Below are 27,107 nucleotides of genomic sequence, written 5' to 3'. Positions count from 1 at the left end.
TTTTTTTTCAGTATAATGAGTAACTTAGCCTTTTTAATTTTTTTAAGATTTTATTATTTATTCATGAGAGGCACAGAAGCAGAGACACAGGCAGAAAGGAGAAGCAGTGTCCCTGTGGGGAACCTGATGTGGGACTTGATTCCAGGATGCTGGGATCACGACCTGAGTCAAAGGCAGACACTCATCCACTGAGCCACCCAGATGTCCCTAACTTGGCCTTCTTTATACCATTCACAAGCAGTGTTCTCTTGAGTGTGTTATATCACTACTCTGAGTCCCAGTTTCCTCTTCAGTAAAGGGGAGATAAACATATCTCCCTTGCAGATTATTCTGAGAAATAAACAGAGGACACTTGAAAGTGCCACAACAGACACACCGTGGACACTCGTGTGTGGATTCTTTGTCCAGGATTTAGTTGAGTCCAGTCTGAGCCCAAGCAGTACATTCCAATAGAGACCTCTCTATTGCCACCACTTGGCTCCTTCCTGCCCCAGCTGTAGCTTCAATCACAACCCACCCCCCCTACCCCAGCCCACCAGTTCTCACAGAGCCAGACAGTGGGCGCAGGGGCCCCGCAGAGCTGGGGCGGGATTGTTGTTCTCACAGGTGAGCAGCTGGTGAGGGGTTAAGATAGTAATTGTGTAAGTCTTCCAGGCTTTCTCCCAGTTCTGCGATAATTTGATGAAGAACTTCACCCTAATTAAATATTCAAATTAGGAATAAGTGTCAATATGGCTTCCCATTGCCTGGAATGATGATTAATTGTATTCAAAACTCTAGTGGCCCACTGTAATCTAAACTGAACTGTTGTTCTTGATTATTTCTGTACCACACTTGCCATGTTTTTGTTTTAAGATTTAAACTAGTAATTGATTTGCCATATGCTGTTGAGCTGCACATACTTTAAAGCTGTGCGTTTAGGAACTTGGGGAGTTTGGAATTTTGATTTCCTTAGTCTTCCAGTGGCAGTTTTCTTGTCCAGTGCAGAGTGATTTGGTTGGGAGGGGGTGGTGTCTATTTTGCCCAGGAGGAAAACTCATTATGTAGTCAAGTTGGTATGCTGAAACTGTATTGATCACGGCAAATGGGTTGCTTGAATGGAAAATGAACAAGTCTGCATTTACATTTAGCTTGTGCTTTGCATTATCTTGGCAACGCAACATGTTCTAGTGGAAAAAGCATCAACTCAAATCCTAGCTTGGACAGTTTCTTTAGCTGTATGACCTTGGGCAAATCCTCTAACCTCTCTGAACCCCCTTTCCCCTGATCAATAGAATAACACCTTGCTGGGCTGGGCTGCTTAGAGATGAGTATGAATCATGAGGAATAGTTCAGGTGCTCAGTAAGTGGTAATTGTCATAGTAATAGATGATTATGGGAACAGGGCCTTCAGTGCTAGCTACATGCCCCACCCCATCCCCCACCTCCTGACCGTCTGAATCAGAAAAGATCTCCCACTTCTCTGACTGTGGGAGCCTCCCTTGCTGTCTCTTACTCTGTAATCTCTCCTAGCTCAAATTATTATTTCATTGCTTGGGCCTCTTCTGCACCCCCTGCAGTCTTTCCTCTTGGCAGATGGGACCACAGCTTCCATGGCCCTGGACTGGCCACTTTCTAGGGTTTGATGAAGCACCTGGTGCATGGTAGGCACTCAACAGATGTTTGTTGTTTTCTTTTGTTTTTTGTCATTGGTTTAAAATGGAAACCTATAACCTTATTTATATAACTTATATTTAGCGCTTTTTACTTTATGATCTAGGTAATATATGTGTTTCAATTTGCTTGTAGATAAATCCCTAGAGAGGACAGATAGAAGTCTCCTTTGGCTCTTTTTTTGTTTTCTTTTTTTGTTGTTGTTTTTTTGTTTTGTTTTGTTTTCATTTTTTAAAAAACTTTCTTCTCTTAGAGCAGTTTTCAGTTCACTATAAAATTGAGAGGGAGGTACAGAGATTTTCCATATATCCTCTACCCTCCCATAAGCATAGCCTCCCTGTTCTCAAGATGACTCACCAGAGTGGTACTTTTTTTTTTTTTTTTTTTTTTTTTGTAATCAGGAATGAAACTACATTGACATTCATAATCACTCAAGTCCATAGTTTACCTCGGAGCTCACGCTTGGTGTTGTACATTGTGTGAGTTTGGACAAATGTATGATGACATATGTCCATCATTATAAAAATCACACAGAATTTTTACACTGCCCTAAAAATCCTCTGTGTCCTGCCCATTTGCCTCTCCCCCAGCCCCTGGCAACCACTGGTCTTTTTACTGTCTTCACAGTTTTGCATTTTCCAGAATGTCCTACGTTGGAATCCTACAGTATGGAGCCTTTTCAGATTAGCATCTTTCACTTGGTAATATGCATTTATCATTTGGGTTTTTAAATGATCTCAGTGCCAAATCCTGTACTTGGCATGTGGTGGGAACTCAGTTAAAAACTGGTGGACTGAATCAGTCACAACATAGGGTTATCATAGCCTTGTGTGCCTGCTGATACCACAATCCATCTGCCCTTGGATGGCATCAATTCATTGGGTATATTTGAAATTGAGTTTCAAGTCTGGGCATAGAAAGTTTATGAAATAGTGAATATCACTGTAAAGGAAATGGGTCTGTTTCAGGTTTTACAAAACCTTACTTGACTTCACTGGTATCAATCACAAAACAAAACAAAAATGTCTCATCAGACCAGGAAGAATGGTAGTAAACTTTGCACATGGTAATTTCTTTCCAAGATTTGCTCATTTAAAATCAATGAGAAAAGAAAAATCCCTATGCCAAAAATTATTTGATTTTTAGGGCCTAAGGTCTTTAAAATAACTGACTTAGGTTTTAGTAGAATGCAGTTACAAGAAAAATTTGCAACATTATCTCACATTATCTCTGAGTCTTCACAGATCTGAATCATAACTCAGAACTCAGTTTGGAAGTGCAGGGGACCTGGAGCTGGAATCCTTTCTGTGAAGTCTTTGAGGACGATGATGGTGCTGGTCAGGCCTTCCAGCTGAAAATGATTCATTTTAATTACCATCCAGGGCAATCCAATACCTGAGCATATGGTCCTTAAGAAATAAGCTTGCCCAAACTGTCAGCAAGTGTGGGCAATGGTCAGGGACCTCATTCTGACACCGTTGACCAGCCTTGGAGAGCGGATGCTCTAGAAGTGCTTATTAAAATGCCAGCAGGTGCGGCAAGGGTCCCCTTTCCTGTGACTCCCTCACCCTGCTTGTGCCAGGTGTTTTATAAGAGCCTTTTTCTTCATTAAATGGCATTCATTAAGCACGTCCTTACACCTGGCACAGAAGCTGTGTGTCACAGATGACTTCTTCCCAATGGTGTTTTGAGGAATAAAGTGGAGTTTCACGTAGCCGTTGGCTGTGTTCTTTCCCCCACCTGACCACCTTCACTCAGTGATGGTGGCTTTTGCATATTTTATTCCTCCACCACCACCACCGCTGCTTCCCATTTCTGTTACTTTTTTTGCATGTTACCTCTGGTCCTTGTCCACCAGCAGACAGATTGTCTAGAAAACAAGATGCTCCTGTAGCACCAAGTGCTGTGCTGTTTGCTTTCATATGCATTTGCCCTGCTAACACTCGCAGCAACTTCTGTTTTCTGCCATCTTCTTCTTACTGATAAAAAGAAAAATAACATCTCATCAGAAAAAATTAACACATAAAAATATATGGAGGGGGAGGGGTGTTGACACTCTCGCCTCAGACGTCTGTGGTCCACATCATGATCTCAGTCCCGCCGCCTGCCCAGGGCCATCTCTGCTGTGAGCTGGTGTATCCTCCCAAGCCCCTTTTATTCTTCGGTGTGAACATATATGCTTACCCTGGAAATATATTGTTTGTATGGTTATTTCTGTACTCAGGCTTTGTTTTGTTGCATTTTGTTTTGACCAAATAGCTGAATCTTGCAGGTTTGACTGTGGTGACATAAAAACAAAAAACTGTCTGACTTGTTCCTTCTTGTTCCATCCCAGTTTAGTATCATGAACATTTTCCCAGTTTGCTGCTTCTACGGACACTGCCAAAAAGACCCAGCTCACGCCTCTTCTGTGGCTGAGTGCACTCTCCCTGCACCATATGATCAACACACACCCCCAGTCCCACCTAGAAAACCTGTAAACATATTATGTCTGTATGGTATTCTGAATAAGACACTTTATAATGTCCTGTAAACTATATCATGTTTATAACATTTTATAATGCTCCAGTTTTTGAGTCAAGCATCATGCTTCCAAGATGAATTTTGTGACTCTCCCCATCAGGGTTCAGATCCAAGCTGTATCCCCTCCGGCAAGCTGCAGAGCTTTTCTGAAGCCATCTGTCAAATAGAGATGATCTCAGCACCTAGTCGTAGGATTCTGGGTGGGGGTTACGTGATGCATGAGAAGGATAAGCCCTGTGAAAATGTCAGCTAATGTTACTTGCTTGTTTTTATCTTAAATAAGTCCTTTCCCACATTTCCAGTTATTTCCTCAGGCAACGTTTCTAGAGGGAAAGCAAAAATGCTGGTCCTTTTGTCTGCTTCCTTCCCCTTTCTGAAGTCTTAATTTCAAATCCTCTGGAACATGTTTGAATGTATTTCTCTCAGAGGAAGGGATGTGAATGATCTTTTTTTGTCAGTGTCTTCACATAAAAAGACAACTTGAAGGAATAAGTTTCTGAAAAGCCGCCCTCTCTCTCTTAAACTTCTGTGGCTCCGTTGTCTTCAGGCATGTAGTATGTTAGAGGAAAAGTCTGAAGTCACCGGCAGTATCTTCCAGGATTCATCACTTGGTGGGTCTCCTTTCATTGCCATTTCTGGAGCATTGTCATCCCTCTTGGCTTCCTTCCTTAGGCCTTTTTTTTTTTTTTTTAATGCTTTTTAGATGAGGGAAATATTTTCAGGCTTACTAAAGTATATCAATATACAATAAACTGCACATTTTCAAAGTAGAATTTGATGAGCTTTGACATATATATATATATATATATATATGTCATATATATATATGTATATATGATACAATCACCAAAATCAAGGTCATGAATATATCTGCCACCCCCAGAACTTCTTTGTGCTCCTTCGTAGTACACTCTCCCTCCTCAGGCCAACCACTGATCTGCTTTCTATCCCTGTGGGTTAGTTTGCATTTCCTAGAATTTTACATAATAAAATGGAATGATACCATATGTGCTTTTTACCTTGCACATTTTATTTGGCATAATTATCTTGAGATTTACCCACCTTGGGTATATCAGTAGTTTCTGTTTTATTGTTGAGTAGTATCCATTGTGTGGATATACTTTGATATATTTATCAAATCACCTTTTACTGGGCATTTGGCTTGTTTCTCATTACAACTAAAGCTGCTCGGTACATTTGTGTACAGATCTTCATACAGATCTATGCTTTCATTCTTCTCGGGTAAAAACCTAAAAGTGTAATGGCTAGCTCATATGATAGGATATGTTTAACTTTCTAAGAAATTGCTAACTCTTTACTGCAGTGGTTCTGCCATTTCCCACCAACAATGCAGAAGAGTTCCCACTGCTCCTCAACCTTACCAACAGTTGATATTTGGGGCCTGCTTAATCTTTGCCATTTCTAGAAGATCTGTAGTAGTATTGTACTGTGGCTTCAGTGAGTACTTCCCTGCTGACCGACCAGTGGTGTTGATCATCTTTTCAGGTGCTGCTTTTACCATTGGTACATTTTCTTTAGTATAGTGTCTGTTCTGATCTTTTGGCCATCTTTTTTTTAATTGGGCTGTTTGTCTTCTATTAAGTTGTACGAGTTCTATATAAATGCTAGCTATAAATTGGATATGAGTTTTACAGGTAGCTTCTTCAGGTATGTGGGTTATCTTTGCATTTACGTAACAAATTTTTTAAAGAACAAGAGTTTTGGGATGCCTGGGTGGCTCAGCAGTTGAGCATCTGATGGCCTTTGGCTCAGGGTGTGATCCTGGGATCCTGGAATTGAGTCCCACATCGGGCTCCTTACGGGAAGCCTGCTTCTCCCTCTGCCTGTGTCTCTGCCTCTCTCTCTGTGTCTCTCATGGATAAATAAATAAAATCCTTAAAAAAAAAAAAAAAATTTGCCAAACCTAAGGTGACAAAGATTTTCCGCTTTGTTTTCTTCTAGAAGAGGCGGTGCTATGCCTGTGAACTCAAGATACATTGAAATAAAAAGTATGAAATCCTAGGATCTCCAGAATTTTTTTTTACCTAATAATTTACTCCTTCCCTTTCCTCTTTTCTAAAACTAGTTCTGTGAACCTCTTTGGTCATTTTATGTGTGGTGTGAGGTAAGCATCAAATGGTTCATTTATTTGCATGCGGCTATCCAGTTGTTCCAACACCATTTGCTGAAAAGATTACCCTTTTTCCATTGAATTGTCTTGGCCCTTTTGTTGAAAATTGATTGATCATATATGTGTGGGTCTATTTCTGGATGCTCCATTCTGTTGCATTGATTTATATGTCTATCTTTATGCCCTAATACCACACCATATTGATTATTGTAGCTTTACACTAAGTCTTGAAATTGGGAGTCTGGAAATCAGGATTTATTTAGCTGTGAGTCTCTTTATTGATTTTGCTTGGAATATTGGAAGTCTTATTGACTTCTGTATTTAGTTGTTTTAATTAGACAAGCTTCAAACTTTCTTTTTTTCTGGTTCTTCTCTTTCAATTGTGATTTCTTTCCAACACTTAATATATTCGGGTTGGTTCTCTGTGTTTATCATAATTTTTCCTCTTTTGTGTTCTTTTTCTCTCTACATTCTGGAAAATGTTGGGCTTTTCGATGTTTTTGTTTTTTTTTTTGAATTTTATTTCTGTATTATTTCTAATGCAGATAACTTTCTCTATTTCCTATAGTAAATTATTTTTTAGAGCTAATGTTCTTATATTGTGTGATACTTTTTATAGACCTGTGTGAGGATGTATATTTCTAGACTGGTCAAAAGGCAGGATGTGTGAATTATCCCCTCATCTCACTTAGGTGCTCATAATTTGGTAGATAATCTTCTGAATCTTCATTACCTTTCTCTGTTCTTGTTAGTTTTTGTAGAGTCCCAGTGACAGGAGGCTGGCCAGGGCCATCACCCGCCCCACAAATCCTACAGCCTTGATTTTTCCAGGGCGTATATTGCTTCCTCCTCCTGATTTGATTTTTTTTTCAACTATTGATTCTTTGTACCAGTGAGAGTGAATAAACAAATGTTATTGCTCATTATTTTGGGGATAGACTGTTCTTTCTAGAGCGGTCTGCCACTCGTTTGGTGTTTGTCTGCCAAACCCAAGTTTATATTCTCTAAGGAATTGGTCATGCCATTCAGAAAAGGGATTTGCAGGCTCTGCAGGGAGCTATGAGGTGGCTTTCCCATGAGGAACATCACGATCCAGTGAGGATAGCCAGACACTTGATGACTCTTTCCTGGCTGGCTATCTGGGCACTGTCACCTTCCCGCCATGCTGTGTCTATTAAATCAAGATTCATTTAAACAGAAAGTATCAAACCCTAGGCCTTCTGGACTTAATAATTTTGTCTCTTCCTTTCATCTTGTCGAGAACAGTTAACATGAATCTCTTGGATCATCTCATATTTTTATTCCTGCCACATATATATTTTAAATATATAAATATATATATTTACATATATATATTTTAAAATTTATTTATTAGAGACACACACACACACAGAGAGAGAGAGAGAGGCAGAAACATAAGCAGAGGGAGAAGTAGGCTCCATGCAGGGAGCCTGACGTGGGACTCGATCCCGGGTCTCCAGGATCAAGCCCTGGACTGAAGGCGGCACTTAACCACTGAGCCACCAGGGCTGCCCTCCTTTATATATATTGACAAACGCTTTATACCTCTGCCATTAGCCCTGCAAGGTGAATATCTTAGCCTATTTTGTTCTCAAACTTTAATATCTTCAAATATCTTAGACTATTTTATTCCTGATCTAAATTCTTGGTAATAGTTATTTGCCTGGTCTTTGCAAGTAAGTCTCGCCTTTCTTTTTTTTTCCCACTTGTGAAACTTTATTAACTTTCTCCAGGAGCACCTTTTTCTTTAATGGAGCATACCATTGAGACCAAGCCTTTGTTCTTTTTCTTACTATTCCTCTTAGGCCAACCTCACCAACTTCAGACGTCAGGCTTTTGCAAAGTTAGGTTCAACATGTTGCCCTATAATAGTGGTTTTCAAACTTTTCGGTCTATGACTTTTGTTATCTTTAAAAATTGAGGATTCCAAAGAGCTTTTGTTTACATGGCTTGTGTTCATCTAGAAGTACCTTATTAGAAATTAAAATTGAGAAAAATGTGAAGCATACAAGTATGCAAGACCTCAGAGTGATGATCTCATAAGTCATGCAGCTTCTGAAAACTTTCTGGGGCACCTGAGGGCTCAGTTGGTGAAGCATCCAGCTCTTGGTTTTGACTCAGGTCCTGATCTCAGGGTCATGGGATCTAGCCCAGCATTGGGCTCCCTGTTCAGCAAGGAGTCGACTTGAGATTATCTCCCTCTGCCCCCTCCCCACTCATGCTGTCTCTCCAAAATAATTAAATAAACTTAAAAAAATTCTTTCTGCTGGTGAGAGGAGAGCAAAAAAGATGAGCGATATCTTAGGTTTTATTATGAAAACAATCATCACCTTATGACTCCCTGAAAGTATCTTGGGAAACCCCACCCCTCACCTCCTGAGGTCCTTGGAGCAAACTCTGAAAACTGCTGCCACCAAAGGTGATTTTAATATAACTGTCAGCCCCAGAAAAACAGAATGAAAATTGTAGTTTCACCACAAAGCTTGCTTTGTAAACGTGCATGCATGTGTGTTCACATGTGTGTGTATAAGAGGTGAAAGATTAGGGGTGCAGTTGGTTAGGCGCCTGCCTTTGGCTCAGGTCATGATTTCTGGGTCCTGAGATGGAGTCCTGCGTTGGGCTCCCTGCTCAGCAGGGAGTCTGCTTCTCCCTCTCCTTCTGTCCCTCTCCCCTGCCTCCCACTTATGTGCTTGCTCCCTCGCTATCTCTCCCTCCATCCCTCTCTCTCAAATTAACTAATTTTTTAAAAAAGAGATGAGAGATAAAAGTGACATCCATCTCTAACCATGAGTCTGCCTCTGCCTTACCAGCCACCCTTCCCTCCATGCTGCCCTCTGACAGTTTGAGAGGACAGCAGGCATCACTGCTGCCTGGGCAGAGCCATCTTCATTATATGTGGCCACTGGGTCCAGAAGATTAATGGTAACATTTTAAAAATTCACACAGACCTGGAGTCAGCACTAGAAAATACAGATTTAAATTAACAAGGAAAAAGCAGAATCCCATCAAAGGAAATAAATCGTGCTGGCAACTATTGTCACCTAATAAAATGTATCCTATAACTGAAGGGCTTTTATACAGAGCTGTCTGCAGCTTAGTGGCCATGTTAATTGAATAAGGTGCCTAAAACTGACTTGGGGGAAAAAATGAAATTTCCCTCAGCATCTATTTAGCCAGAGCTGTTGTCAGGAGCATGTGTGATGCTGACCTGTTTGTTATACAATAGCCAGTCCCTCCTGCAGAGAGAAGTGATCACCCTGCAGGGTGTGCCTCTGTCCTCTGGCCTGTTCCCTGGGTAGAGAATGAGGAGGGGAGCTTGGTTCAGCCTCCCCCCCCCCAGCAAGATTTAGGGGCTCTTCTTGTATTCTCTGGTTACCAAACAGATTTTGTAATAGTAAGCCATCATTTGAGTCAAGTGGCAGAAAACTTTGGCCTCTGGTGGTCAATTTGTTCCAGTGGACCAAGGCCTACTGGAGATGGTACTAGAAAGTCTTCATCTCTAAATACCTCCCTAGGTAGAGATGGTTTCCCGAGTCTTTGGGTCTATCTCTTGGTATGCTAGCAATCTTCATGAACTCTCTTAAAATTTGAAACACATTGCTCTGCTTATGGAGTAATCAGCAGCTTTGGGGCCCATTGACATGATTTCGCTGAACTTGCTGTCCACAGGGCACCAGCAACCACCACACTCTTAGACTGCTCAGTTTGGCTGGAAGCCATGGAGTACCTACTCGTTTTATAGCCCCTCTGGATTGGGTACTTCAGAAGAGCTGAGCATCTCGTGTCCATGGTCTGCTGCAGTACCTGGCTTCTTTCTTCTTTCCTTTGCCATTAGCACCCAGCATCATTAATGGTGTGTTCCTTTAATCTCTTTAGATGATTAGGCTATGGGAAAGAAGCCAAGGTGTTGGGTTAACCAATCAGAGCTTCAAGTGTGAAAAATGAGGATATTATATCTCTTCTTGCTAGATGCTACAATAACAGGCATGGGCTCTGGCTATTAGTCCTCATATTTGAAATGACTGTAAAATACTTAGACAGCTGTATTCTAATTTTTTAACCAATTCCCTGTTGTTTGATATTTGATTCCAGTTTTTGGCATTATAAGCACTGTCATGATGAATGTATTTACCCTTTCAGTAAAAATATTCATGAATCAGGGATGCCTGGGTGGCTCAGCGGTTTGGCGCCTGCCTTCAGCCCAAGGCGTGATCCTGGAGACCTGGGATCAAGTCCCATGTCAGGTTCCCTGCATGGAGCCTGCTTCTCTCTCTCTCTGCCTGTGTCTCTGCCTCTCTCTCTCTGTATCTCTCATTAATAAATAAATAAAATCTTTTAAAAAAATATTCATGAATCAGAAATAGCCGCATTTTCCAGTTATCCAATCCTGTCCTGGGAATGAAAAAGAGACAAGTGGGAGTTTTTTGTGTAGGTTTCCTCAGATGATCTCAAAGTACAAGTCCAAGTTGGATTCGCTCATTCAGGTATTAGGCGATCTTATATGGCTCTCATTTTCTCAAGTACCCACTGTGTGCAAGGCACTGTTCTAGGCACTGGGGTATGTTGGAAAGTGTAGTAGAGATCATGTTCTGGTGACTTGTGAACAAATTGATAGTACTGTAGAGTGGGAGGGGTCTACAGAGAGGAAAGTGGGGTGTCGTAAGAGCAAATGGAGACAAGGTACCCCAGAAGGCATCTAGGGGGTGCCCTGCCTGGGGGAGGAGCCAGCCAGGAGAGCTGGGGGAAGGGTGTTTAAGGCAGAGGAAACAAGTACAAAGGCCCTGAGGCAGGAATGAAAGTATAGAGAGCTGATAAGGTTAGAGGATGTGGGTACAGGGACCATGAACAAGACAAATTCAAAGAGGAGGGATGGGCTGCTCTACATGGTAGCAAGGTGTGCACTTGGAGGCAACACACTGTCACTTGAAGGGCACCCGGCTCTCGGGGGTGGTGCTGGGATTTGAACCTATGCCAGGCTGACTCTAGGGTTGGTACTATTAACTGCCACCACTGCTCTGCCTCCTGGGTATGTGGTTGAGCCACAGGTCATCCAAATCTGTTGCTTTTCCCTTTATGACATGATAACAGAGGGACTGTGGCCTGCCTGCCAGGGTCATCAAGCTAGTAGGTGGCTGAGATGTTGAGTCCTTGGCATCATCCCTTTCTAAAGAGTCTTGAGATGGACTGTGCAGTCCTCACTCTGTATACCTGACAGTCAAGATGATACAATAGGTAACTTTCAGATAATAGTAACAACCCCCAGAGGACACATGGACGAACCTTTTCACGAATTCCCTGCTTTCTGTTGGTCAGCTTTACCTCTGAGGGCCCCGTTCCCTGCTCTATTGAGTGGAGTTAACTATTCCTATCTGAAAAGGTTGCCAAGAGGATGAGGCGAGGAGTGTCTGTGAAGGAACCCAGTGCAGTGCCTGGCATGGGGTTCTCCCACTCCGGGGAACTAGAATCTCCTTTTGCTCTGAGACTCCGCTGATTGCAGAGCCTCCTTGGTTCCCGTTGTCTGTCACTTTCAGGCTAATCTGACACTGAAGTGCCTCTGGGCCACTTCTCCTTCAGCAGGTGACTCTCTCTTCCTCTTTAACCACAGGTTATCTGTCCCCTCAGCTCCAACTGTCCATTCTCATTAAGGGAGGCTTTGCTGTGCTTTTTCATCCTCCGTCTCTGCGTCCTCTCCTTCCTGTGTCCAAACAACACAAGTGAAAAGCAGATGTTTGCAGCATAGCAACTCTTCTCTCTAATGCTGTCCCTAGTCCAGGGCCTCTCTTCTCTCTGGATGCGGCATCATAGTCCCACTAAAGCTGGAGTTTGGGTTGACTTCATTTCAGCCCACCACATTCCTCTTGAGCTGTTACTCCATAAAAGATACAGTCAGGTCTGCAACTCAAATCTCTTTTAATTTCACATGTACTCTGTCAACCACACGTTGTCTATAGGAGATCAGAAACTTGCTCTCCATGCCCCACCACCACCATTCCCCATTGCCACCACTGATTTCTTCTTACATCATACCTGTTTTCTTCCAGTGCAGAGAGGAATGGGGTGCATGGTATAATACAGAGACCTCTTGAGTCTGATTGGCAAACACATATGTGCAAAAATGGAATAATAGATGCTATAGTAGTTTATATCAAAAAGATACAGAGGTTTTAATGGAGTAGGTTCAACACTTGATTTGGTCAACACATGTTCAATAGTTGTCTGCTCTAGGTCAAAAATTGTCCTAGAAAATGGGGTTCAAAATTGAAGAGCTTTGTCCCTGCTCTTGAGGAGGTCACAGTCATGTTAGGAAGACAGGCTTGTATCAAATGCCTCAAGTATCTTGTGCAAACAAGAGAGGGGGGACGTGCAGGCACCCAGTGAGCCTGGAACAAGCCCGGGGAAATTTGTACTAAAGAAGGCATGTTTAGGTGGAGTCTTGAGGGATGAATGGGAGTTTGGAAAGCAGACAAGGAAGAAAAGGAGAGGGACACCTGGGTGGCTCAGTGGTTGAGCACCTGCCTTTGGCTCAGGTCATGATTCTGGGATGGAATCCTGCATCAGGCTCTCCACTGGGAGCCTGCCTCTCCCTCTGCCTATGTCTCTGCCTCTGTGTATGTGTGTCTCATGAGTAAACAAATAAAATATTTAAAAAAAAAAAAAAAAAGAAATGGAGAGTGTAGGAAGGGGAGCAGCCTGGATAAAAAGTCAGGCAAATGCATGAACAACATGCAGCATATTCAGAGATTTACAGGACTTTCCCTCTTCTGGTTAGAGGGAGAAGTAGACAGTGACAAGAGACAGAGTCAGGAGAGACAGGCTGGTGTGTGAGGACAGCTAAAGTCAGAGGATGGCTAGGGATGAGGGTGCAAAGGGAAGGCATGTGGAATGAGGAGAAAGCTCAGCCAGAACCCTTATAAACTGCAATGTCTAAAAATTTGAAGGAGCCAGAAAGGACCATCTGCAAGGAAGAGAGGCTGGTCAAAGGGAGGGAGGGTTGCAGAGCATGTCAGCCAGGCGCAGTCAGATGCCCCAGAGAAGCAGGAAAGTTGAGACCAGGTACTGCACATCAGGTGGGGCAGCTAAGGGGCCAGACACCTTGATTTCTCTGGTATAGCCTTCGCTTTTAAGTCCTGTATACCATAGAATTTTCCCCCGGACTGTTTGTTCGGAATGTTGTAGCTGAACACGTTGGCAGGAACTGTGAAGGGTCTACACACAGTAAGTGCTCAATAATTGCGGTTTCATGAGAATCCCTACTGTAATTTGCTGCTCCATTCCTGCCTACCATGGCATCTCAGTTTTATTTCCTCACTTGGCCACAGGCAGACAATCTTTTATTTTTATTTTTTAAAGATTTTATTTATTTATTCATGATAGACACACACACAGAGAGAGAGGCAGAGACATAGGCAGAGGGAGAAGCAGGCTCCATGTAGGGAGCCCAATGCGGGACTCGATCCTGGGTCCCCAGGACCATGCCCTGGGCCCAAGGCAGGCGCTAAACCGCTGAGCCACCCAGGGATCCCCTTTTAAAATTGCAAATTGGATCTTGTCACACGTCTACTTAAAAATCCTTCTGGATCAAGTCAGAGCTCATGCAGGGCCCCACTGTGCTGTGGCCTCGCAGCCATCTTCAGCCTGGTCCCATTCCTTCTGGCCTTCAGGCTCCGGCTACTCCACCTCCTGCCAGGTTTTCCCTCCACCAGACTTCCTACCACTTAGGAGGCTCCTTGCAGAGCCTGGAGCTCCCTGCTCCCATTCCCTCCTTCACCCCCAGCCTGGCCATCCTCAGTTCTCCTCCAGCACAGCACTTCCTGTTGTCCATGCATGATCCCATTTGTAAGCAGGTGTTCTGTAACTCTGTGGGCACTTTCATGCCCCACTTGCCCTACTGCAGGGTGAGCTCTGTGCACACAGGGGGCCCTGCCTGTCCTGCCAGTCTAAGGTCCCATCTGCATTTTCTCCTGTCACACTCTTGGCCCATCTTTAACTGCTGAACGGCTGGGCTGACCCTGTTTTCTAGCTTCTGGGTGGCTTCTTTGCCATCATTCAGGTCTGCCTGTCTTCCAAAGTTCTGCTAACACCCACCTGCTCCATGAGCCTTCCTGAATGCCACTGGAGGAGCCACTGCACTGGATAGATGTGTGATGCCCTTAGTTTGGTTGGATGCACCTTTTGAAATTGCTTTCAGGGTTTAGAGATTTTAAGGTATGGCAGCCAGCCCTGGAGTGTAGCTCTTCCGTGGCTTCTGCAAGTCCCCTCACTGTGGTACACTGGGTGTAATAACAGCATCCATCCACCTCAGCCAGCTTCACGGATGTGCAGCTAGCACCATCCCACCAGGCTCCAGGCTCAGAAGGGCCCTAAGTTTGGCATACTGCTCTGCTGTCACCATTTTGAATATTTGAACCAGGACCTCACATTCTCATTTTGCACTGGGCCCTGCACGTCATGCAGCCAGCCCTGCACTCATCTGTAAGGCAGCACGAGGAGCCAGAAGAGACTGTGTGAGTTCTGCATCCTTGGAGGCCTGGCACATGGTGGGCACCCTCTGCAGGGTCACCTGTCATCATTTTAGCTCTGCTCAACCACAACCACAGTCAATAATTCATTCTTCTGTTTGCTCGGCTTCATTGACTAAGTGCTGTGGTCAGAGGCGTTGATCAACTGTGTAAAACCCTCTGCAGCTGCTCCTTATCCTCTCAGGGTCCCAAACCTGGCCAACCTTCAGAGTCACTGCTGGAGCTTGTTAAAAATAGATTTCTGGCTGCACCCCCAGCCCACTGAACCGGACTCCCCAGGGCCGTGGCTGTGAATCTGGATTGTTAGCAAGTTCCCAGGCAGCTCTGATGCCTTCGTTTGTGCTGTGATGGGCAGAACAGAGTTAGGAACCCTTATCCTAGGGGATGAAGTCTTGCAGCATGGCCTTGGTGGGTATCTTTTCCAACTAGGCCCCAGTCTGCCTTTCCAGTCTCACTTCCACATGTACCCTGACCCTGCACCAGAGTGTTGGCTTTCCCTGACTCCCCAGTGAGTCCCTTTTACTCCATTAGTATCCATGTCCTCCTCTGAGAAGGTGTCACTAGAAACCCAGGCCCTTCATTGGAACCCATGTGCTCACTTAGCACCCAGGTGTATGTCCTGTTGGATATGGTGATTTATTTCTGCACCTTGATCCCCTATAGCCTGGAAGCTCCTTCAGGGGGCTCACCTCCACATTCTTAGCTAGCATCAGTAATGAGCAGACACTCAGATTTGCTCCACACGTGTCAAAGTGTCCCTATGCTTAGGTCTGCTAGCTCTGCTATAGCCCTGAGTACCACCAGTGCTCAGCAAAGCTCCCTGCCCCTGCCTGGTTGAGCCAGGCTGTTCTGTGGCACAGATGTTTGTTTTTGCTGCTCACCCTGCAGCATGGGAAACCATGTGCCTTTACAGTCTCTGGTGCTCATCTTGTCTCCGAGAGGCTTCTGCTCACTCCTGGCTCTGTGGGACCAGAGCTTGCCTAAAGAACCTTCCCTCCCAGGAGCCTGTATGTACAAGAGTCATTCCTAGAGTTCATGTATTGGCTGTATGAAAAACAACACATACAATATAAAACTTTCTTTATATAATAAATACTCCCTTCCTCGGACTTTTCCCTTCTGGAATGACTGAGTGTGGCCAAAACTCAGGCTACCAAGCTAGTTCAAGCCAATCCCCAGTCCCACCAGTGCAAGGCTTTATTGTTGTTTGTCGCCCAGACCTGTTTTTTTTTTTTTTTTAGACACTAGGTTTAGGGGATCCCTGGGTGGCGCAGTGGTTTAGCGCCTGCCTTTGGCCCAAGGCGCGACCCTGGAGACCTGGGATCGAATCCCACATCGGGCTCCCGGTGCATGGAGCCTGCTTCTCCCTCTGCCTGTGTCTCTCTTTCTCTCTGTGACTATCATAAATTAATTAATTAATTAATTAATTGAAAAAAGATACTAGGTTTTTTTTTTTTTTAAGATTTTACTTATTCATGAGAGTACAGAGAAAGAGAGAGAGAGAGAGGCAGAGACACAGGCAGAGGGAGAAACAGGCTCCATGCAGGAAGCCCGACGTGGTACTCGATCCCAGGTCTCCAGGATCATGCCCTGGGCTGAAGGCGGCACTAAACCGCTGAGCCACCTGGGCTGCCCGAGACCTGTTGGGTTTGAAATCTGTTCCCTATCATTTTCATCTTTTTTGCATTTGCTAATGGCAGCTGATGACCACACCAAATGTATTCTTTACTTTGACTGAATACCCACTCACGCTCTGTGGGCGCCTCGAGCTTTCATGGCCAACACCTGCACCATAAAAGGCAGTGCTGGATCAGTCCAAGGTGATTTCCTGAACACCTACTGTGCGCTCCTGCCTGAGGGTGAACATACAAACATAGCAGTATGGAAAAGCCTGCCATTCTGAGTCTCAGCAGCAGTGGTTTTCCTAGACTTGCATGGTAACAATAACATTCATTCACAAAGTACTTCTCACGCCTCCTCCTCAGTGGCCCTGCAGGACAGGAATGAGAGCCATTGGATGGATAATGAAAGCAAGACATCAGAACACACCATGGCTCCTGTTCCGAGCCCAAGTGTTCTGCTCCTTTTGGTGTGTTTTGCCCAGTGGGCAGAGATCTAGACGGGGTCGCCAGGCTCCTTCAAGCGCCTGGCACATGCCATAAGGCTTGGGAAGCCTTTTCCTCCACTTGGATGTTCTTCTTGGAATTGAAAAAGGCAGCTGCTGATGTCTGGAAACTTCTGAATTCCCTGGGGGGACTCAAACTGTTGGGGTTCGGGGGACCACCTCCTGCTCTGTGCTGCTGTGGGCTGTTGGTGGCACGGGTGCTTTCTGAGCCTTTGGGGAGTGCTCTGTGCACCCTGTAACTTCCTTTCTCCTCTCTTTCTTAGGCACATCTCACTAACGCTCCCTGCTACCTTCCGAGGCAGAAACAGCACTCGGGCTGACTATGAGTACCAGCACTCCAATCTGTATGCCATATCAGGTATGTGGGGCCTCTGCTAACGGCCAGCTACTGTGTCTATGTCCCGGGCACCACCTCCCTCTGCCTGTCTCCTGGCATTGAGTGGCATCTCTCTTACTTCTCTTTTTCACCCTGCAAGGGGCCTGTTTCCTGTGGAGATCAGCCCTTTCCTTTCCCTTGTGTCACCTCAGCACTTAACAAAGGGCCAGATACTCTGTGTTTTGAAACTAATGATGAAAAACAGTGTGTGGATTTCACAAGCTTGAAGGGAAGTTTCCAGAGAATAGCCGCTGCATCGTTCACTTGCCAGAGCCAGGGAAGGTTTCCCAAAGGATCTTGGGAGCAGCACAGAGCTGAGGCCCAGTCCGCCCACCCAACCTGTGTCCAGGTCTGTCCTTACCACTCATTTCCCAAAGCGAGGTTTGCAGCCAGCAGGGATGGTGGTGGTCTCCCCTTCTGACCCCCATCGTAGGGGTTTGTGATTTCTGAACTCAGCCTTGAAATTAATGGCGTTACCTTGGCAGGGACCTCAGCAGTACAAGTTTGCCCTCCCACCTTCACCCAGGGAGGGGAACACCTATGGGCCCAATTACAGGGGGGAGATTCATTAGGTGCCTGGCAGCACAGGTGACCCGCTAAGAGCCAAGAAAACCCACCAGCTCACCTCTGATTATCCTTGGCCTCTAGTCAGGGGCATTCGTATCTAAGGGGGAAGTGGCAAATCGGTGCCACTTACCAGTGCACATCCTTAATGGTGAGTGACGTTTTGAACACGGGAACATGGCATTCGTTCATGTACCATAATGAATCCGTTATTTAAAAGATAATCTTTTTTCTAAAAATTGCAACTTGGGGTTACTAAATAGATGAAATAGAACAATGGTATAATTCATGTCAGTATCAGTTTCTCTTGTTATGATCACTCCCTAATAGGTTTGGAAGTATAAGCAAAAGCCAGTTGTTCCCTTTCTGGGTGGGGAAAAGGAAGACCTGGGATGTTCTCAAAGAACTTGGTACCCAGCCCCGCTCCAGGAGCATGTTGTCTCAGAAAAGCACCTCTAGGGAGAATTTCTTCTGTGCTGTGGCTATTTCAGCAAAGTTGACAAGGAGCATAACAAGTGTGGAAAGATGACCTAGAAAAGCTGAATATTTCCCCAGATGCTTTGTGGCATAGTGGTGCAAAACAGGTCTGTGAAATCCAGCAGGGCAACCCCATTCCGAATGCACATAAGGAAAGCTCAATCAAAACAGATGATTTTTTTTCCCTCCAGCTTGCAAATTCTTTTCCAGCCACAGTGTTCAGCTATCCCCGCCTTACCTGGGTTCTCTGATGGCTTTCCCAGCTGTTGGCATTTCTGCAGAAAAGGGCCTACAGAGTGAAATCTCCTCTGGTTTGGCAGGAATGTTCCTGTCTGCCTCTGGACCATGGCCTCCTCGCCCCGCAGCTTTGATGAGGTGTTGTCTGCATTCATTTCAGCTGTTAGTTTAGCAGTACCAGGGTAACAGCCTCAAGACACAGGGGAAGCCATTCAGAAACTTCCTGTTACATTTATGTAAGTGGCAGTCAGTTGGATTTTTATCTTCCAAGCAGAAGTAGTTGAGGCTGCCTCACATCAGCAGGCAGCCCCTGGCTCCTCAGTGGCTGTAGGCACCAAATTGCTCCACCAGGGCTCAAGACTGCTTTGTTGTCATGCTGCCAGAAAGAACCCGCAGGACCTGCCGGCTCCATAAGGCTGCAAGCTCAGCACTGGGCAATCCTGGTATAGCTGGGAAGCCTGCCCACCCACCCACCGGCTGCCTGCCTGCGAGCCGTTCTGCTCGAAGAGAACAGAGACCACCTCTCCCCCACTCCCCCACTCCCCCCCCCAAGCAGTATTTGGCATTGAGTGGCACGTCTCAGTTTGGTACTGCAAAGTTAGGGTTTCAGTGGTTTATTCCAAAAGCAGTCAAGGCAAAAGTGTGCCCCAGGCCCTAGCCCTTGCCCAGTGCCTGATGCGTGGTAGCTGGAGCTCTGCTGGTATTAAATTGAATCATCAAACTGTTCTCCTTATGAACCAGCTCTGGCACACATTTGCCACAGGCTTCAGGGGCTAAGCCTTTGGTACATGCTCCCAGTACACTCTGGATCATTCCTGAAAACATTTATTTAGGGCTCCCTTCATTTGCAGGCCCTTCCTAAGATAAGTAGATTTCCAAACTGTCATTTTGGAAAGCGAGCAGCCCACATTTAGCTTGTATGTGTGGTTATTTAAATATTTATATATTAGTGCTTTCTCAAAGGCATACTTGTTAATCTGGTCCTTCTCCTATATCTTCCACTGAGACTGTTCACATCTGTCAGGCCTAGAGAAGGAGGGACAGTGCTCAGAGGTGCTGGATTAAGGGGAGGAGACATGACAGAGTTCAGGCCCTAGCACGCAGAGGTGCTCATGAACTGTTGACAGGAAGGAAGAGAGTCTTTAGCTCAGTGTCTGCCCTGCACAGGAATACCCTCTCTGACCTCTGGGGCAGGTGATCATCCTGATGTGCTGTTGCTTGCATGCCTTCAGTGTCTGGGACCATCACCTCTGACCAGCCTGTTCCATCTCTGCAAGGCCCTCTCTGGTTCAGCTGGGCTCTTTCTGCATGTTCGTATCCATCCAGCCATTTGGAGTATAGATGCGTTCCATCAGCCAAAATGTGCCATCCGTTGGGCCAACAGTTCTCTGTTGCCCACAGAAGTGGTGTGAGGGGCTTCTGCTAACTCAGTGCTCAAATCCAGAGAAGCTCATGTCCCTTGCTATGCCACCTTGTACCCTCATCAAAGCCTGCCTTTGATCCTCACACCTCCACCAGTAAAAATTCCTTCTGAAAAATACTTAGAGGTGTACGAAAAGGTTTATCCACAGGATGAGCACTGTTCCTTCTTAAAAATAATACTTAGAGGGATCCCTGGGTGGCGCAGCGGTTTAGCGTCTGCCTTTGGCCCAGGGCGCGATCCTGGAGACCCAGGATCGAATCCCACATCAGGCTCCCGGTGCCTGGAGCCTGCTTCTCCCTCTGCCTATGTCTCTGCCTCTCTCTCTCTCTCTCTCTCTCTCTCTCTCTCTCTCTGTGACTATCATAAATAAATAAAACATTAAAAAAAAATAATACTTAGAAAAAAGGGTTAAGGAATGGAACTCTTTTTTTTTTTTAAGATTTTATTTATTCATGAGAGATATTCAGAGATGGAGGCAGAGACAGAGGCAGAGGGAGAAGCAGGCTCCATGCAGGGAGCCTGATGTGGGACTCCATTCCAGGACTCCAGATCACTCCCTGAGCCAAAGCCAGATGCCTAACCACTGAACCACCCAGGCGTCCTGGGTATGGAACACTTAAATGTCCAAAACAAAAGCAAAGGGTTAAATTATGAAACGTCCTTCTAATGGCCTTAACTCTTCGGGCATCAGAAAATGATGATTTGGTTAAAAAAGTGTGGGTGAATGTTAGTAAGTGACAACCAGAATATGCAATGTGATCGCATTTTTAAAAATATCCAGGAATGCCTGGGCAGCTCAGTTGGTTGAACATCTGACTCTTGATTTCCATTCAGGTCATGATCTCAGGGTTGTGGGATTGAGCCCCATGTCAGGCTCTGTGTTCAGCATGAAGTCTGCTTGAGATACTCTCTCCCTCTGCCCCTCTCCTACTTGCACATGGTCTCTCTCTCTGTCTCTTTTAAAAAAAAAAAAAAATCCAAACATCTGGAAATGTACCCACCCAAAGTGTTTACAGTGGTTTTGACCAGCCTTTCCTGCTCTTTTCTTTTTTTCTTCTTTGCAGTTTCTCATTTCTCTTTGTTGGCAAGTGTTACTTTTATAATAAGAACAAGTTTGGGGGCACCTGGGTGGTGCAGTCTTAAGTGGCTGACTTTTAATTTCAGCTCAGGTCATGATCTCAGGGTCCTGGGATCAAGCCCCACAGCAGGCTCCCCACTCAGTGCAGAGTCTACTCCTGGACTCTCTCTCTCCCTCTGCCCCTCCCCCTCCTCACATGCTTTCTCTCAAATAAATCTTAAAAAGAAAGAAAGAGAGAGAGAGAGAGAGAGAGAGAGAGAGAAAGAAAGAAAGAAAGAAAGAAAGAAAGAAAGAAAGAAAGAAAGAAAGAAAGAAAGAAAGAAAGAAAGAAAGAAAGAAAGAAAGAAAGAAAGAAAGAAAGAAAGTAAGTAAGTTAGTTAGTTTAGACCCTGAGTCCATTTGGCATGCTCTCTTGGCAAGCCCTGCTGGGCCCCATGATCACCTTGTCTTTTCTGTGTGCTCCCAAGCCCCCTGACTCAGTAGGTTTCTGAATTCTGCTAAAAATCACTTCCAGGCCACAGATCAATAATTTCTTATGGTCCCTTTTTGAGAAGATAGGTTTGGTTTTTTTTCCCCTCTTGTCCAGTTGCTAGAACCTCCTGTCCATTGATGTCCCCCAAAGACCACTGACCGCCAGCCTAACACCATCTGGCCTGTTCTGCCAGCGTTAGAGACACAGATTGTGACAGCCCAGCTGCTTGGGCCATCTCCTCACCTGTCTTGTTCCCCAAACCCCACATCACTCTGTCGCTCTACTTGTTGGGGCTTGAGGACTGTTTTCCTTGAAAGAGGAGATAGAAATCAAGTGATGGGTGCCTGGTTTGGCTCACTCTGGTATCTATGTATGTTAGAGTTGGCAAACCACTTTTTTTAAGTTTAATTCTTACATTTGACAAATGGCAGCTTACGGGCTCATACTTTCCCAGCAACATTCTAACGAGTGTGTCCCTCTTAAGACCTTACCTCCTGGGAGGTCTTTCCTCGGGGCCTAGTTGATTTTCTAGATTCTACCCCAAAGCCCTATTCCTCAGTGTCTTTGTCAGGCCTCTTGGGGGCTATTAGTTTTCTTTTTTAAGAATATCTTCTCTCTTCTTGGGGTGCCTGGGTGGCCCAGTTAGTTAAGCAGCCAACTCTTAATTTTGGCTCAGGGTCATGGGATCGAGTCCTGTCTCTCCTTCTGCCATCCACCCCATAAATAAAATAAATCTTAAAAAAAGAAAGGAAAAAGCCATATCTTCTCTGTCCTGGAAAGTCTTCTGCTTTAGTCCTGAATGATAGTCTCCTATCCTTTTCCTTCCTTTAAAATTATTTTAGATGTCTAGATGACCATTTATTTCTAGTCCACCTACTCCAGAAAGATATGAGGCAGCTCCAAAAATGCATGTAATCAAATGAAAATGGAAGTGAAAAAATAAAAACAAACAAAAATATAGGGTGGAAAAGGCGGGTGTGGGCTGTGGGCAAGCTTTTGCACGAAGGAGGTCTGGATTTGGTTCTGAATCAGGGCAATCTGTATAGATAAGTGTAAAACCAAGCTGATTGCTTTGGAAGAACCTAACTATTCCTTTTATGGAATTTGTCCTCATAAACAGGACCCTGTACAAGGCTGTGGACCACAGAACAACCACTTTTCAGTGAGTTTGAGGAAGACAGCCCAGGTGCCCATGTATTGGGGGATCTGGTTTTCTTTGAACCCCTAAGATGCTTGGTTGCTAAGTGAAATGTTTCTTAAATGTTCTTGTGTTGAGCGTCACATGTCTTAGGGATTAGAGACCTGGGGAATGTCAGGAATGAGGAGCTTCCTGGCTTCCTGTCCAACCTAGAAGACACACCTGTGCCAGAGGTTCCCCAATGGAGCAGCTCAGCCAGCCATGAACAAGGTGCCCAGGATTTCTTTTTCTTTCTCTCTCTCTCCCTTTCTTTCTTTCTTTCTTTCTTTCTTTCTTTCTTTCTTTCTTTCTTTCTTTCTTTCTTTCTTTCTTTCTTTCTTTCAAGATTTTGTTTATTCATGAGACACACACACAGAGAGAGAGAGAGAGAGAGAGAGAGAGAGAGGCAGAGACACAAGGCAGAGGGAGAAGCAGGCTCCACACAAGGAGCCAGACGTGGGACTCGATCCCAGGTCTCCAGGACCACACCCTGGGCCAAAGGCGGCACTAAACCACTGAGCCACCCAGGCTGCCCAGGTTTGCTTTTTTCTAAGCAAGGAATGTCTGCCATCTGTCTTAGGGCAGTTTTACTTAATGAACAGGAAGCGATAGGTATGGGAAACCACACTGTGCTATTCTTTTGTTGTTGTTATCAACTAATTTATATCTCCATGTGAAGGTTTTTTCCAAAGAAAAATATTATTTTTCTCCCTTTTGAAAAAATTGGCATAGTAGTGTAAAATAGTAAAATTAAGCCAAATGCATATTGGAACTGGCATGTAATAAAACCAAAAATCTCCAAACAGCCCATAAACTCAGGTTGAGCCACAATGCTGAAACAGTGCAGGGAGCCGAGGGGTCCAGCTTCTCTTCCCTTTAGTACATAGGCAGATTGCCTTGCTGACATCTTCATTTATCCATCAGTATTAGGCTGACCATATAATTGATTGCCCACACTGTCCCTTCTGAGAGTAAAAGAGGCACCTACTTGTACCCAGACAAAAGCTGTAACTTGGAACCATCCCAGCAGACGGGGGATGCTGGGGTTGGGGTGGGGGAGGGAAGCTGTGGTCACTTTGCCTTTAGCTTTCTTGATCTTTTCATTTTTTCCAGTGTTCTTTCTCATGGCTGGAAAAACCCTTTTATTGCCCTCCACAGATGTTCCCTCTTAAAAACCAGTCCCCTTTCAAGATGTTGGGCCAGGACTGTGAGCATGGACAAGCCTGAGTCCGTTGGCTTGTCGTGTCGGCTCACAACACTTGTACAGGGAGGAGGAGGGCTTCCTCTGAAACAGAACTGTGTATGAGCTGTGTGTAACTCTGACATCAGACCAGGAAAGCACAAAGCAATTAAAAATAATTAATGATTTCTGAATATCAGCCTTCTCCATGCAGTTTTAATCTAGTCCTCATTTAAATTGGAAGATGGACATTTAATTATCAGTATTATGAAATTCATGATTTATATATTTCATCCAATTGGATAAAATTTCTGCCATCAGCTCTTCATCTTACTACAAAAAAAGAAGAAATCTGTATATTTTATAGTGCGATCATTTAAAAACTCTTCTGCAGCACACCAAACAATTATAAACATATTTTCCTTTCATTTGTAGTGATTACATTATTTCTCTCTTTTAATTAGGAAAAAAAAATCTCACCTGAAAAATTGAAAGTAAACTTAATACTTTCATGATCATAAAGCATGGCCAGGCTAGAAAATGAAGGCTAAAAGAGCAAAACAATAGGGTGCTCGAGAAAGACTGGTTGTTTTTTTGTGGGGTTTTTTTCTGTGTAAGGTGTTCTAACCAACAGCTGCTCCACACACTACATTTATGGTATTCTGGCAGAATTTGCGTCTGCATTTTCTGTGTGCATGTCCATGGTTCTCCTTTTCCCCTGTGTTTGGGTGAGTGTCAGCCGTGTGTGGGTTGAGTGACGATGTTACTGATAACCACAAATGAGGGAACGCCACTGTCTTGCAGTGGAAGTCCCACATGTAAAAATGCCAGGCAACCTCTGCATTCCCAGGCACCCCCTCCACCCCCACCCGCACTATGGCCTTTGTCTTTCATGGACGTGTTCACGTGGCTTACGTGTCCTCACGTCCAGACCCCTGCCTTCCAAAGAGGATTTTTCAGAACCACCAAAGACTGGTTGGAGACTCAGTGGGGGAGCGCGGGTGGCGGGTGGCAGGGATCTGAGAAAGAAGCATCCGTTTGACACAGCCATAGATAATAGCAGATGGAGGAAATTCCTGAATGAAGCGAAAAAATATTTATAATAATGGTGCTCAAATCAGGGAGGAAATAAGTCATTTTAGAGGCATATAAATTTTTATCATCACCTCCAACAGCCATGCGTCCCTTGTCTATCCATCTATTCTCACCCTGACTGACAACAAAATCGAGTGCAAAGAAAAATATAATAAGAAAAAGAAGAAATGAATGGGAGCGGATGGGGAATTGATCACAGAGTGTATTTGTAGATCCTGATGTAAAAGGTGCAGTTGACAGGTGGCCAGGTTCGCTCTGTACACAACCATGTGTGTGCTGTCAGGCGCGCGCACGCTGCCTTGTTTCGATTGATGAATTGCCTGCTTTCTTGATTAAACCTTCCGTCACTTAAGAAACAAAAAGCCTGTGTTTAGATGGCAGAGTGGGACATGTCAAAAAAATCTGCCTCCTTTACCTTTGTGCAGATGTTGGGCACAGACTGTAACATGTATTATTAAAATGAATGTGGCATTTACTGTGCATTATTCCTTTCCTGGGAGAAAGGACTATAAATTATATGCTAATAATAAGCTTTAACCCTTTCGAAATGCAAAAGATTTAAGAGTGCAAATATTCATGTAGGCCTGGCTAATTGGATGTGCTTTTATACATCCGCTGTGATGGCTGTGTCACTGAAGTTAATGAACAGCGTGTGCGGGCAAACACACAGGGCGCTTGGGGAACTCTCGCCTCCTGGAGGTGTTCCACTCTGCAATGCCTCCTCACAGATTTCACAGAGAGAGAGAGACCTCCCAAAACCCCTTAGCTGGGCTCTGGATCATCTTACTTCAGAGTAAATATGGATCCACAGCCATTGCTAGTGGCCGCAATGAGTCTTTGGGAGCTGAACATCAAAGGGGTCCTCTCTTGGCTTTCCTGCATCCCTGCTTATGGAGCTGGCTGGGCTCAGGCCTGGCGGTACCAGGCTTTGATGCCTCGTACTTAACTTGTCTGTATTCGTTGACATGGCTCACCTATCCTCAGTCTAGTTGCCCAGGTAGCAGACTCATCTCCCCAAAGTAGTCTGCTCTACAGAGCAAACTCTTCATCAGCCTGCCCAGTCTATGGCCAACTGCATTAATCCACACCTCACTTGCCCATCACTGAGACTGTCTGGTGGCCAGTCTCTACTTTTCCAGGGTCTTCTCTCCATTTCTCTTCACCTGTGCTCCCTAACCTGGGTCACTCTTGTGTCCTCACCTTTGTCTCTTTGTGACTTTGCCCCTGCCTAAAGTCACGTGGCCCAGATTGCCAGATTGACCTAACGTCTCTTCTCTGTGGATCCATCTTTGAAGGTCTGTCCCTAGACTGCCTCTTCCAGGCAGTCCCCCCCACCCCAATCTGGGACTGCTTGCTCCCTGCCTGGTGTATACCCATACTGCTTCGTGGTGAAGACATTTCACCTGTGAGACGTGGAGATGGCAAAGGTTCATGTATAGTGAGGAAGGAGACTGCCTTCAATCCTTTTTGAACCACAGAGGATGTAATTAAACTCAGGTAAAGAGAAATATTGCTTGCTCCTGCATTCCCTTAGAAGACACGGAGAGCTTCCATGTGCCTAGCCCCACATTTCCTCCCGAGGGCAATAGGAAGCCCATGGAAGACAGATCAGCACGTGGACTGATGGTACACTTGGTACCAGAAGCATGTGTGGCCATCACACCAGAGCCACCGTGAATGACCACACAGGTTGTGCACCACACAACACATGTGAACAGGTCCCTGTCAGAGCCATGCCACAGTCCAGTGTTACATTGCTTATGAAATGATTCTGTAGTTACTGCTGCCTTCCTGCCATTGGTGTGAGGATCTAGGGTGTGTAAGAACATTTTGTAAGCCAGGAAGCATTGCGGGAGTACCCCCTTCTCTCCACCTCCCCTCCGGGGCTATGATCAGAGCAGGAGCCCAAAGATTTGTTGAGAATTATCACTTGGGACATGCTGGCTCTTTCCCGCATGGCCCTCACCTTCTTAGCCCTCTCTTCTATACTTTTTATATATAAGATTACTTCTCTTTAATTAGTGTGCTCTGAGAAAATCTCTTCCTCAGTCCAAAC

General features: G+C 44.9%; 1 protein-coding gene and 1 long non-coding RNA gene across 12 annotated transcripts in view; one reads left to right on the top strand and one right to left on the bottom strand.

Annotated features, from left to right (window-relative positions):
* Positions 1-27,107, top strand: part of MVB12B (multivesicular body subunit 12B) — a 185,700-nt gene that overhangs the window by 88,354 nt on the left and 70,239 nt on the right. For all 10 annotated transcript variants that reach the window (XM_038549342.1, XM_038549341.1, XM_038549333.1 and 7 more), the window contains one exon: positions 17,236-17,330. In XM_038549342.1, the coding sequence (XP_038405270.1) occupies positions 17,236-17,330 (95 nt within the window). The remainder of the gene's footprint in view (positions 1-17,235; positions 17,331-27,107) is intronic.
* On the bottom strand, positions 96-18,892 carry LOC119873370. Of its 2 annotated transcripts, XR_005364981.1 has the most exons (4): positions 18,628-18,889; positions 10,060-10,213; positions 3,492-3,632; positions 96-696 (listed from the first exon to the last, which is right to left on the bottom strand). It is a non-coding gene; the product is annotated as an uncharacterized LOC119873370 (long non-coding RNA). The 2 variants fall into 2 exon arrangements; XR_005364980.1 differs by lacking the exon at positions 10,060-10,213 and having other exon boundaries at positions 18,628-18,892.

This window comes from Canis lupus, chromosome 9 (assembly GCF_011100685.1).
Source record: "Canis lupus familiaris isolate Mischka breed German Shepherd chromosome 9, alternate assembly UU_Cfam_GSD_1.0, whole genome shotgun sequence".
NCBI classification, from domain to species: Eukaryota; Metazoa; Chordata; class Mammalia; order Carnivora; family Canidae; genus Canis; species Canis lupus.
The sequence above is the reverse complement of the archived record's forward strand: the minus strand, read 5'-3'. Positions and strand labels throughout refer to the sequence as shown.